We start from the raw sequence: 12,711 nt of genomic DNA, 5'->3' as shown, positions 1-12,711 counted from the left end.
ACATGCATATTTAGAGTAACGGTCAGAATTAGCACTAAGTACTATACATGCATATTTAAGGTAAGGGTCAGAATTAGCACTAAGTACTATACATGCATAGTTAGAGTAATGGTCAGGATTAGCACTAGGTACTATACATGCATGTTTAGAGTAACGGTCAGAATTAGCACTAAGTACTATACATGCATATTTAAGGTAAGGGTGAGAATTAGCACTAAGTACTATACATGCATATTTAGAGTAATGGTCAGAATTAGCACTAAGTACTATACATGCATATTTAAGGTAAGGGTCAGAATTAGCATCTGCACTATGAATCTTGTACTGCATGGAAGACTAAGAGAAAGGCTATCACTCTAGATAAAGAATTAAAGGTCAGTGTGAACTACTTACTGTACATGCATAAATGGTCAGATAGTGGCTGCAGTGATGTTCTTTGACTATTCTCTCAAATCTGTCGGGGAAGTAACAATCCAAGACAAGGAATTTTCAAGGTCAGAGCAAACTGTTGTGCATACAAATACAGTGTTAGGGTTAGTCTTTAATGTGTTCAGTGCTTTCCCATAATACACCTTGGAGGAGTTTAAGGTCAGTGTTAACTATCCTGTGTGTGATATATACATTGCTTGGTTAGGAGCTGCATTTCTGTCTTTATATATATTGAGACCCAGCATTATGGTGAAAGTTAATAGTTGATAAGTTATTATCATTCTACACTACTGACACTAAAATGTGCATAAATATATAAATTACAGGCATAAAATATATAAATTACAAGCATAGTAATTTCAGAGGCATATGGAGAGTGTAATGAAGCCAAGCTTCAAGCCCTTTGAGACCAAAATGTGGTCCAAGCAAAACACAAAACTTACACATTCAATGATATGAAATGTATTAAAGTGGACATGTCTGTTCTCTCATTGAAATATTCAGTGTGATACATAGCATTCAGTACTAGAATGATTATCTTAAGCAATCATGTATCACTGTGTCAGATGTTAGTATCGAATACTCAGAAACAGAAATGATTTTTAGATTTTTTGATGTTTTGGATGTTTGTGGAATGTGTACTTGCTGTGGCATCAGTGCTATAGCTAGAAATGACTTCAAATGGACTTCTTGTTAAAAAAGTGTCTTTTTTATCTGAATTATTGATTTATTTTAATTCAGTAAACAGCTAATACATAGCTAAAATATTCTGTGTATTGGTTTAATATTAGGGTCATTATTAGTAAAGTAAACATATTATTTGGGTCTGGGTCCATGTTATTGGAATTCCCATATATGTATACCTAGCCTACCTGAAATATTCCATATTCTTCTATATTATAATTTTAGTAACAGATCTTCTAATTATAACTAAGATTTTATTTTGTAAATATTAAGAAGCTTTTAGAAGGTTATTTTCCATTAGGTAATCATTTTAAAAAAAATAGAAAATGCTAATTGTGAACTGAGGGCAAGTAGAGGACTATTTAATCTTGTTACTGGAAAAATTATTCATTCGTGATTTAAGACCTTTGCAGAATCAGTGTATTATTGTTGTGTAAAGAAATTTATTTGGGCTGGAATTTTATTTATTCAAATCATTTAGTTCATGTGATTCTTTTCTAGAAATACAAAGTGCTCTTCAAAAATAACATTCTTGGAAATCAAGTCTTGACATTTATACTGAAATTTCCAAAACAGTTTTAATTTTTGAATGGTATTATTTTGATCCAACAAAAGACTGCTGGCACATCAAGATGACATGGGCCACCACAGGCATATCAACACCTTCAGCATTAGATTTAATCTGGATTTCCACTCAAGTTTTTTCAGAACCTTAATTATTAGAACTTGTCTGTAATACTAGGATTATTTGGGAATAGTTCAATATTTGTTTTGTTTTTCCTATTTCAAGCAATCTGATTGGCCAGGCCCTTTTGAATTTTTTGGTTTATTCCTGTATAACCCATGTTTTTAAAGCCATGCCCACCACCACTACTTTTCTTTAAATATAGGACTATATTTAGAATATAGCATCAATTAAACTCATACTTCTTACACAAGATTTTAATTATGAACCAAATAATGGACCTTATTTGCAAATAAATGAGATATTTTTGCTAATGCTACAAGTAAAACACACTTTAAATGAACAGGTGGGTTTGAACTCACAACCTTTGTGTTAGAAGCACAGTGTTTTAAACAAATGACCAATGCAAACATTTAATACATGAGGTATTAGATAATACATTCAAGCCCGTGTAGCCTTTTGTTTTACATTTTTAGTTTATATACTAGGGAAATAAATTATTTGTTGAATTTTACAAAGCTTGCTGCTTCTCACTCATTTTTATTATTTTAAGACCAAAAAGTTGTAATGCATAATTCACCCTACTTTTTGGCTCAAACTAGAAGAAAGACACAATGACAGTCCCGCTTCGACAGCTAGATGAAACTTCCATGAGGTATCTTCTTATGCAACATAACTAAATGCCAAAATACGTATCTGGTGCTGTCTTTACACATGCTGCGCAGATGCCTCAAGCATCTTCGTTCCCACATGCACATTAAAAGAAGAGTAAACTTGAGAAATAAGAAAGCACAGTGTACCAAATGTGTCACCTTCATTGTCTGGTAGTCTATGGCATATCAGATGCATCATATCAGGTATTTTGTAACAGAGGACCATTTGTCAGTGTTTGTGGTTGCCAGATTGTTCCTATACTGCACTACTGACTCATATGGCAAGGTCACAATTGAAATGGGGCAAGGAGTTCAAGGTCATTCTTGATTACTGTTCCTTTTTCAATATTATTTACTCTGAGAGCATTACCTTCTATTATATTTAAGGTAAGACTTAAGAATACTAACAAGTAATTGAAGGTCAGTGCATTGTGCTTAATTTACTTTCAGCCCTTTCCTGATTCTGAGTCAGTGGTTTATGTGAAGACCCCTGACAAAGACAAAACAAAAGGTTAGTGAGCAGTCAGTTCTTTTGTGAAACTTGGAATTCTTCCTCATATTTATAGATTTTAAGTCAACTGCATGTTTGTGAAAAGGATCTTATTCAATGATTGGTTCATTTTGACACCCAGCAGCTAAGGTTATCAGATTCTGCAAATATGTAGAATGTGATACTGTTCAAAGAACTGCTATACCAGCAAAATCTTTCTTTATATCTCCTCCACAAATATGAAATGGGCATGTAGTGTTAGGCTTACAAGATACATGTATGTCCTGAAATTCTTAAAATGCATTTATATATATAATGCTAAATGTGCTAAAACTTGGCAGACATTATTTATATGAAGTGTGCATGTGTTTGAAATATCATCATCATGCTTTAATGCATTTTTCCAGAGCTACACTTCTTTGTGGTGTTTAATGTATATACTGTATATTCTCATTCCAATGTACACAGTCACCTAGTTTGAAACTATCTCATTAATTGCTCTAAACTTGGCATTCCTTATTGACACGAAATTAGCATGTGCATGTGGCTTTGTTGTCTTGCTTCTATTATTTTATGCTCCACTTTTTATTCTTTGCTGTGTCCATTATTGTTTTAATTTTTTTATAGTTTTAATGGTACTGCTAAAACATTGCTGGCTATATCATGGCAAGGAAATGGGGGCTGAGTGACTTTCATAAGAAACATAGAGGACACGGAAACATGCTGGCCTGGATGCGGTATTGAATCTAGGACCCTAGGAATACAAGTCTAATGCTCTACCAACTGAGCTACCATGGTTTCTGACCATCTGATGAACATTACTTTGTTGCCATTCCTACATAAGTGGTGCAGACAAGGTTGGCTGACCATGGGGATCCCACTGGAGAAGCCCCAAGTGGAAATAATGGAATTTACTGATGCCAGTATATAGGTTGAGGTTTCCACCTGTTGCTGGACCTCACTACCATCAGAAGCATGTGAGATCGAGGGGAGTAGCCTCTTCACATCAATTTTTAGAAATGAATTATGTCATCAATGCCTTTCACTTCTGGAACAACCAAATCTCAGGCCAAACGGTCCTTAATATGTATGACAACTCTATGGTGATGACCTACCTCCTCAAAGAAAAAGGCACCAAATTACCCAACCCGTGTATTCTGATTCTGCAGTTCCTATGTATATATTTCAACAGTCACCATATCACTGAACAAAATCAGACCGCTTCGGTGGTCTAGTGGTTAGAACATGCGCCTCAGATGTGGAGGTTAGTTCTAGGACTGGTCGGCCTGGTTTCAGTATAATGTGACTGGATGGGACATGATGTTAAATGTCTGCTGCATGATGTCCCAGTGCTAGATGTCAGCATTAACTGCCACACTGCAGACAGCATAGCAGTATGACTGAAAAATTATTAAAGCTACGTTAAAAAATCACACACATACACACACACACACACACACACACACACACACACACAGTGAACAAATCAGACACATTCACTGCAAACTCAGTGTTTTATCCCACACTCTCTCCAAGTCCTTCACACAGAATGGTCTCTCCATCAATCTGTCTTTACTCGGATCTGCACAATCTGGTGCATCCAGTAATCAATCTTTTTGCGACAAGGTGGAATCACAAGTTATCCTCCTTTTCCTCTCCAGTTCCAGACCCATTCACTTGGACTGTGGATCCTCTGTCAATCAGGTCAACAATGCAAGATGATTCTGATAACCTGTCTCAGATGGGACAGTTCCTCAGTTACCAATCTATTCGATCTAATGATAGATCTGCCCAGCTGGAAGATTCCAGCCAACCTGATTCTTTGCAAGCAACCACAGTCATGGGAGTTCCACCTGTCCAGATCATCCTCTTCATGTATGGCTCTTGTCCAGATAGCTTTGTGAGAGAGACTCCACAGGAGGAAGGACCTTTACTCTAAAGGCTTGTGAAGGACATTGGCGTGTGTTCAGGGACTGGTGCCATGTCATTAACATTGCCCTTGGAGTGTCTCATTCCCTCAACTGGCTAACTTTTTTTCTGGCTCTTCGAGGAGAAACAGTTGGCTCCAGCTACCGCTTCAGTGGCCTAAGTGGTTAGAGCATCCGCCACTGATGCAGGAGGTTGCAGGGTCAAACCCTGACCAAGTCATACCAAAGACATAAAAATGGTACTAGCAGCTGCCTCATTTGATGTTCAGCATCAAGAAGTTTGGTGTAAGGATAATTTGACTGGGTGGGACATGATGCTACATGTCTGCGGCATGATACCCCAATGCTTGACATCACTATCACTACGCCTTACTGCAGACATCATAGCGATATGACTAAAATTGTTAAAGATACATTAAAAATCCCAAAACACAATAACAAACAATCCATCCATGCCCAGGTTGTCTTCATGCTTGGATCATGCCTTTCAAGACGAACAATTTAAACCTTCAGTTGTGGAGAGAACCTTGAGAGCAGGAAGACCCACCACTCTGAAGGCTTCCATGGAAAGACCCTCCAGTCTGAAGGCTTACACGGAAAGACTCTCCAGTCTGAAGGCTTCCATGGAAAGACCTTCCACTCTGAAGGCTTACATGGAAAGACCCTCCACCCTGAAGGCTTACATGGAGAGACCCTCCACTCTGAAGGCTTGCATGGAAAGTTTTCTGGGACTAGTGCCATAGCAATAACATATACCCTCTGAATACCACAATCCCTCGACTGGCCAACATTTTTCTCTGGCTCTCTGAAGATAAACAGTTGGTCCCAATTACTATCAAAGGCTACTGCTCTATAATGTCAGTCATATTCTGGCATCGTGGTAGATGTGATATCAGGCATGATAAAGATCTGTTGGATCTTTCAGCCAATTCTGATCTCAATCAACCAAATGCCTTCATTTCCAAAATGGAATCTGTCCTGGGTTTTAATAGGCTCAATTCAAGCTTTTTGCTCACACTTTGCGACAGTTACTGTCATACAAAACATGTTTCCTGATAGCTTTAGCTGCAGCATGCAAGTTGAGCAAGCTGCATGCCTTTTCCGTCTACCTGAACTATCTTCAGATTGGATGGTTTGGTGGTCCTTGTGACACAACCGGGCTTTTTAGCCATAGTAGGATCTCAACTGTAATTAATCAGTCATTATTTGCTTTCTGTCTTCCTTGGATTGAGAAGAGCAGCCATGTAAGATCCTGTTTACACATTCAAGCACTACTTGAAACACAGAGACACAGAGATAAGCTGTGGCATGTGCCAGTGCCTTTTCCAGAAAAAGCCAGGAAACAAGTCAACCTTCTTGAGGTTTAATCCCAAAGATTTAGCTCCAGAGGCAAACCTTGAATCTGGTTGGTCCAGTGGTGGCAACCCGGATGACCAACACACCCAATTCAAACAATCAACAGAGTCTATCAACTTCACTTTGAAATTTTGTAGGTTAGAAGATTTCAATAATCATCCTTTTAATCACAGATCAAGTGACCCTAGACTGTGTTGATTATCTAAATAGGAGAATGGGTTATCGTTCACATGGGAAATCCAGCCATCATTCTCTAATAGGATACTCGAGGTAGAGGTCAGTTGCTCACTATTCCCTCCTCCTATTATCCTAACATATTGAGATTGGGGAGCGTATTTGAAGGAGAAAGCAAATTAGTAGGCCAGTATTCCAGATGTAATGTGATTGGGTAAGTATTCTTGAAGAAGCATAATTTACTTAAAAATTTGCATTGTTTTAAATATGCCAAGGAACATTCTGCTAAAGTTCTTATCTACTTATACAAACTCATTTAGTAGAGAGATGCATGGGCATCCATATCCACTGGATACATTATTTTGTTTCAAAGAAGAATCTATGAATTTGACATTTTCTACTAGTTACTACAGTAAATGTTAATGATCATCCAACTGAAAGATGAGATTATATTCCGTTTTCTCACTGTAGTTTGTATTGATTGTTGATTATGATCTGTACAAATAGAGGCAGAATATTTCTCTGAATTTTGATTCCTTAAACTGGAATAAAGACAAGTAACTCCTGTAGTTTTTATTATTAAGTAACTTTTCATACATAATTATGAGCACTATGATTTTTTTTGTCACTTTCAAGAACTTAGTTTTCAGACTGGTGGTTCTGGTGTTGCTCATCAATGTGCTTTTTTTTCTCACTAGGTTTTCTTAGCTGTCATCCTGCCTGTAAGCTTGTGACAGACTTCTTGCGAACCATTGTGATAGATTCCTTGTATCAACCCATTTCATCTAGATCTACAGCTGTGATAGATATTATGTTGGAGGTTTGTATTACTCACATTTTAGCTCACTTCTGTAAAGTAAAAGGCATCACATTAACATCTGTACATCTAAAAACATGTACATGTGTACAGCCTTGCCACGATTCAAATATTCTTTCTGGGTCCTTGCTGTTTTTTTTAAAGCAGTTTCATAACACCTGCCCATTGCAGAAGGAACAAAAGGGTCCAACTTTGTACACGATTGTACATTATTTCTTCATTCTTGTTTCAGTATTTGTGTTGAGCTCAAAGTTTGTGTATAATGTGTACTGTTGCACCTCTGCAGTCATAAACTAAGTAACAGAGAGAAGCAAAGCCAACAAGTTTTGTAAAACTTAACAAATAATTTAATTATCAAAGTTATACATGAAAATGTGAGAGGAACATACAGTATTACAAAGTGAATCCAAAATTATCCTGATAAAGTTCTATTAAATTCCAAAAGAATGAAAAGTTCCATATAAGACTGGAAATGTACTGGTTAGCCAAGAATCATGATGTCAAAATGGCATTGTCCAGAACTCATTTGAATCATGTACATTAGTTCCAGAATAATATTTCAGTAAAAAAATTAGCACTTTCTATTTCCACTGAGCAGTTGAAACAAATGTTTCTCCTCTTGAAAAATATCTTAGTACAACAAAACACTTCTGCAGACATACAACAGGAACACAAGAAATAAGAATTACTCCAAATTAGGAATGAATCTGATTGCTCAGATCCCTCCTTATATACAGCTTATATTACGACTATGTTCACAACATGACAGATCTTACTACTCAGTTTGTTTTGATATTGTCTGTTCATGTGACATAGCCCAACCAATGTGTTCATGTGACCTAGCCCAACCAGTCGGTTCATGTGACCTATCCCAACCAGTATGTTCATGTGACATAGCCCAACCAGTGTGTTCATGTGACCTAGCCCAACCAGTGTGTTGATGTGACCTAGCCCAACCAGTGTGTTCATGTGACCTAGCCCAGCCATTCTGTTTATGTGACCTAGCCCAATCATTCTGTTCATGTGACCTAGCACAACCAAAAAACATGCAGAAAGTTGTCTTTCATGCTATTTTAATTCTGACAGTGTAGAGTTGGTTAGGAAATTCACCTTTGTGGGTTGCTTCAAGAAAGTCAGAAATCACTGGTGGTTTGGTCTGGAAAACATGACTATATATTTAAAATTTTATATACCTCTCTCTTAGTGGTTTCATTCATGGCAGATCGACTTCCTGGGGCCAGAAATGCTGCCAGGGAGCACAATTGCCCCAAATTTGTAAGAATTCATGCACTTTGAAAGCATTGATGCACAAGAAATCAGACAAATTAGTTCTGAGTTGTACATAAAAAAAATGTACTCAGAATGTAAGTTCTATTCAACTGTTAACCCTTAAAGTGCTTGTCATGCCATACATTGCACTGCTGGTAAAAGTGTTGTAGTGCTTGTCGCAACATCATTTTTCTAGTAGGCAACTATTACATATTTTTTGGATACCTTGGCTTGATATGAATGATTGTTAAACTAAATTTGATTGGTACACTGGACCCTAGAACAATTTGATTGGTACATTGGACCCTAGAACAAGTTGATTGGTACATTGGACCCTAGAACAAGGTTTCGATCATAGTTTTATTCTTAAATTCATCAAGGAAATTTTACAAATATATGCATAAAATACAGTCCACCTTGAGAAATCGCTGAATCAGAGGGAGTTTTTCTTTAGATGATGATTTCATTTGGCAATTATTGGCTGATGATTGCTGTAGTGACAACAATTTTGAAAGTTTTGATGTATATCTATTGGAGATTGGAAAATGTTACTGGAAATACCAATGTGTTTTGAGCCAGAAATAGATGTTGAATATTAGCCCTACATACATGCTTTATAAGCATGTGACAAATTCAGGAATTTATCTGCTAAATGAAGATGAACTTTATGAGTGGATAGAATCACCAGAATGAAATGGAATGGAGAAGTATGGAATAATAACAATAATGTATGAAGTTAGAAGTAGTATCCAAAGGAAGACGTAAAATGTGTGCATTTAACTTAACATAAGTGAATAAAACTACTTTAATAGATGACTTTAATTGATTTTAACCATCATTTCTGGTGATTGCATCTGTTACGATCTGTTCCTGTCCATTCCGGTGATTGCATCTGTTATGATCTGTTCCTGTCCATTCTGGTGATTGCATCTGATCTGTTCCTGTCCATTCTGGTGATTTTATTCAGCGAAACAGTATGGTTGAAAAACTATCTTGCAAAAATTTAGAGATCAGAAAATTTATTGGCAAATTATAATTATGTTTCTGCCAGAAAGACTTGAGTAATTTGATTTATTGGCAAATTATAATTATGTTTCTGCCAGAAAGACTTGAGTAATTTGATTTATTGGCAAATTATAATTATGTTTCTGCCAGAAAGACTTGAGTAATTTGATTTCTTGGCAAATTATAATTATGTTTCTGCCAGAAAGACTTGAGTAATTTGATTTATTGGCAAATTATAATTATGTTTCTGCCAGAAAGACTTGAGTAATTTGATTTATTGGCAAATTATAATTATGTTTCTGCCAGAAAGACTTGAGTAATTTGATTTATTGGCAAATTATAATTATGTTTCTGCCAGAAAGACTTGAGTAATTTGATTTATTGGCAAATTATAATTATGTTTCTGCCAGAAAGACTTGAGTAATTTGATTTATTGGCAAATTATAATTATGTTTCTGCCAGAAAGACTTGAGTAATTTGATTTATTGGCAAATTATAATTATGTTTCTGCCAGAAAGACTTGAGTAATTTGATTTATTGGCAAATTATAATTATGTTTCTGCCAGAAAGACTTGAGTAATTTGATTTATTGGCAAATTATAATTATGTTTCTGCCAGAAAGACTTGAGTAATTTGATTTATTGGCAAATTATAATTATGTTTCTAAGACTTGAGTAATTTGATTTATTGGCAAATTATAATTATGTTTCTAAGACTTGAGTAATTTGATTTATTGGCAAATTATAATTATGTTTCTAAGACTTGAGTAATTTGATTTCTTGGCAAATTATAATTATGTTTCTAAGACTTGAGTAATTTGATTTCTTGGCAAATTATAATTATGTTTCTAAGACTTGAGTAATTTGATTTCTTGGCAAATTATAATTATGTTTCTAAGACTTGAGTAATTTGATTTCTTGGCAAATTATAATTATGTTTCTAAGACTTGAGTAATTTGATTTCTTGGCAAATTATAATTATGTTTCTAAGACTTGAGTAATTTGATTTATTGGCAAATTATAATTATGTTTCTAAGACTTGAGTAATTTGATTTCTTGGCAAATTATAATTATGTTTCTAAGACTTGAGTAATTTGATTTCTTGGCAAATTATAATTATGTTTCTAAGACTTGAGTAATTTGATTTATTGGCAAATTATAATTATGTTTCTAAGACTTGAGTAATTTGATTTATTGGCAAATTATAATTATGTTTCTGCCAGAAAGACTTGAGTAATTTGATTTCTTGGCAAATTATAATTATGTTTCTAAGACTTGAGTAATTTGATTTATTGGCAAATTATAATTATGTTTCTAAGACTTGAGTAATTTGATTTATTGGCAAATTATAATTATGTTTCTAAGACTTGAGTAATTTGATTTCTTGGTTTATTGAAAATAGTAGTTACTCAATCCACTTGCCTCATTGAATGAAAAATGATGCATTTTTAAAATATGTACATCACCAAATAATACTAAATATAGATTGAATAAGTAATAATCGATAGGTCTAGTAAAAACAATAGACATTTTTAGAGAAAATTTAAATTTGTGTGAGCTAAAATTGTAAAATTTTCAGTGGCATGTGATGCAAGTTTACTCAAGGCTTAGACTTCACCTTGTATGCTTACCCAGAAACTACTACAAGCTACTAACAAAAATCCATGTGCACAGATTGATGATGACTCTTCATTAGATAAAATGTCAGAAAAACATTTTTGATGATATTCATAGGTTTCAAGACACTTACTATGGTTTAAATTGATACGCTTATACAGCTGTGGCAAAAATGATGAACCAGCACATACACTGCTGTTGCTGTTGATTAGCTATTTCATTTTTCATTTGGTTTGGTTAGATGGGGAGGTTAATGACATGTTTCAGCACATTATGCTATGCGAGGTGGCCAGTATATAGAGGTAAGATGTGTAAGTGATATGTAAAAGCAAGCATCTTACACTGCTTGAGCACATGAGACCTGGTTGATTTGGTGTTTTAGGTCCCTCCAACACCTGAGTGTAATTAGAGAAGAGTCCTAAGGCTGCTGGTAGATCATTTTATGGGTTTTACACAGGAGAACTTGTATATGGCAGCCAGTTTTACTGTTGGAAACACCAAGTACTTTTCTGTCACCAAAGACCACCTGGGTGGAAACACTGACTTTCTGCAAATAACTGGCAACATTCTCTGTTACTAGTGTGATTAGAAAATGCAAGATGAGAAGCAAGTGATTACAAGACAAGAATCTTACACCACTCTGCCATGAAATCACCTCAGACCATGGGTATAAGTCTCGTATGAATAGGAGATGGAACCTTCGACTCCTGGATCCATGTCCAGCATGCCACTGCTAGGCTATCAGTGATCATAATGCTGCTGTTGGCAATAAACTGTTGATTGCAGTGATGTGTATTTTAGGAGTACACTGGGGACAAAAATGTATTCTTATATTTTTATACATTTTCATCCAAATGACCCTGCTTTTTCTGGATCAGTTCCCAGTGGAGACTGTATCAGCACGCAAAATTGCTGCCAGCCCATGAGTCTGATGCCAGATAATTTCACACTGAATTATGGCAGAAAATGACTAGGCAGCCCATATTGCCAGTTAGATTTTTAAGGATTTCTAATTTGATGTACAAACTGTATATTTTATGATATAAAAAGAACTAGTTAAAATGTGAAAAATAAATTATGGTGAATTGTTTCTGATGAACACTTTTGAATCTGGTTGAGATTAGAAGATAAATGACTTGCATGTAGTCTGCATTCAGTAGATGTTTGTGCTTCAGATAAAAACTCTTCTGTGTCTATGTGATATCTATTGACAGGTGTTTCTTCCAATTCCCAGCATCAACATGTGGAGGTATTTGGATGCTTGAAAGCTATGAGGGGCTAAAAAGCCAAACACATTCAATAAATAAAGGAGCTATTCAAAAGAAATACAAACACTATCAAATGAAAACAATGTTTTACAAATAATTGAGCTACAGAATACAGTTGGGGTATAGAAACATGATGCATGCTAAGACCATGGCAATTGGTTTAATTATTCAGCTGCATTATGCTGATTTCAATGAATTTGATTAAGTTCCAGTTCCAGTAATCACAGTCCGATCTTTAGAGGCTGGGTTTGGTTCTGACCCGTCCATTGAGGACAAATCATTGGATGAGGATCCTGATTATTGTTCAGGCTGCAGGGTTCCTTCACCCTTCTGTTTT

General features: G+C 35.5%; 1 protein-coding gene across 3 annotated transcripts in view; it reads left to right on the top strand.

Annotated features, from left to right (window-relative positions):
• LOC149806226 (WD repeat and FYVE domain-containing protein 3-like) overlaps positions 1-12,711 on the top strand; it is a 413,256-nt gene that overhangs the window by 216,261 nt on the left and 184,284 nt on the right. For all 3 annotated transcript variants that reach the window (XM_089951178.1, XM_089951177.1, XM_089951179.1), the window contains 2 exons: positions 2,902-2,962; positions 7,098-7,219. In XM_089951178.1, coding sequence (XP_089807304.1) covers positions 2,902-2,962; positions 7,098-7,219 — 183 coding nt within the window. The remainder of the gene's footprint in view (positions 1-2,901; positions 2,963-7,097; positions 7,220-12,711) is intronic.

Source organism: Sinohyriopsis cumingii, chromosome 2 (assembly GCF_028554795.1).
Source record: "Sinohyriopsis cumingii isolate HCF-2022 chromosome 2, ASM2855479v2, whole genome shotgun sequence".
Taxonomy (NCBI): domain Eukaryota; kingdom Metazoa; phylum Mollusca; class Bivalvia; order Unionida; family Unionidae; genus Sinohyriopsis; species Sinohyriopsis cumingii.
The sequence above is the reverse complement of the archived record's forward strand: the minus strand, read 5'-3'. Positions and strand labels throughout refer to the sequence as shown.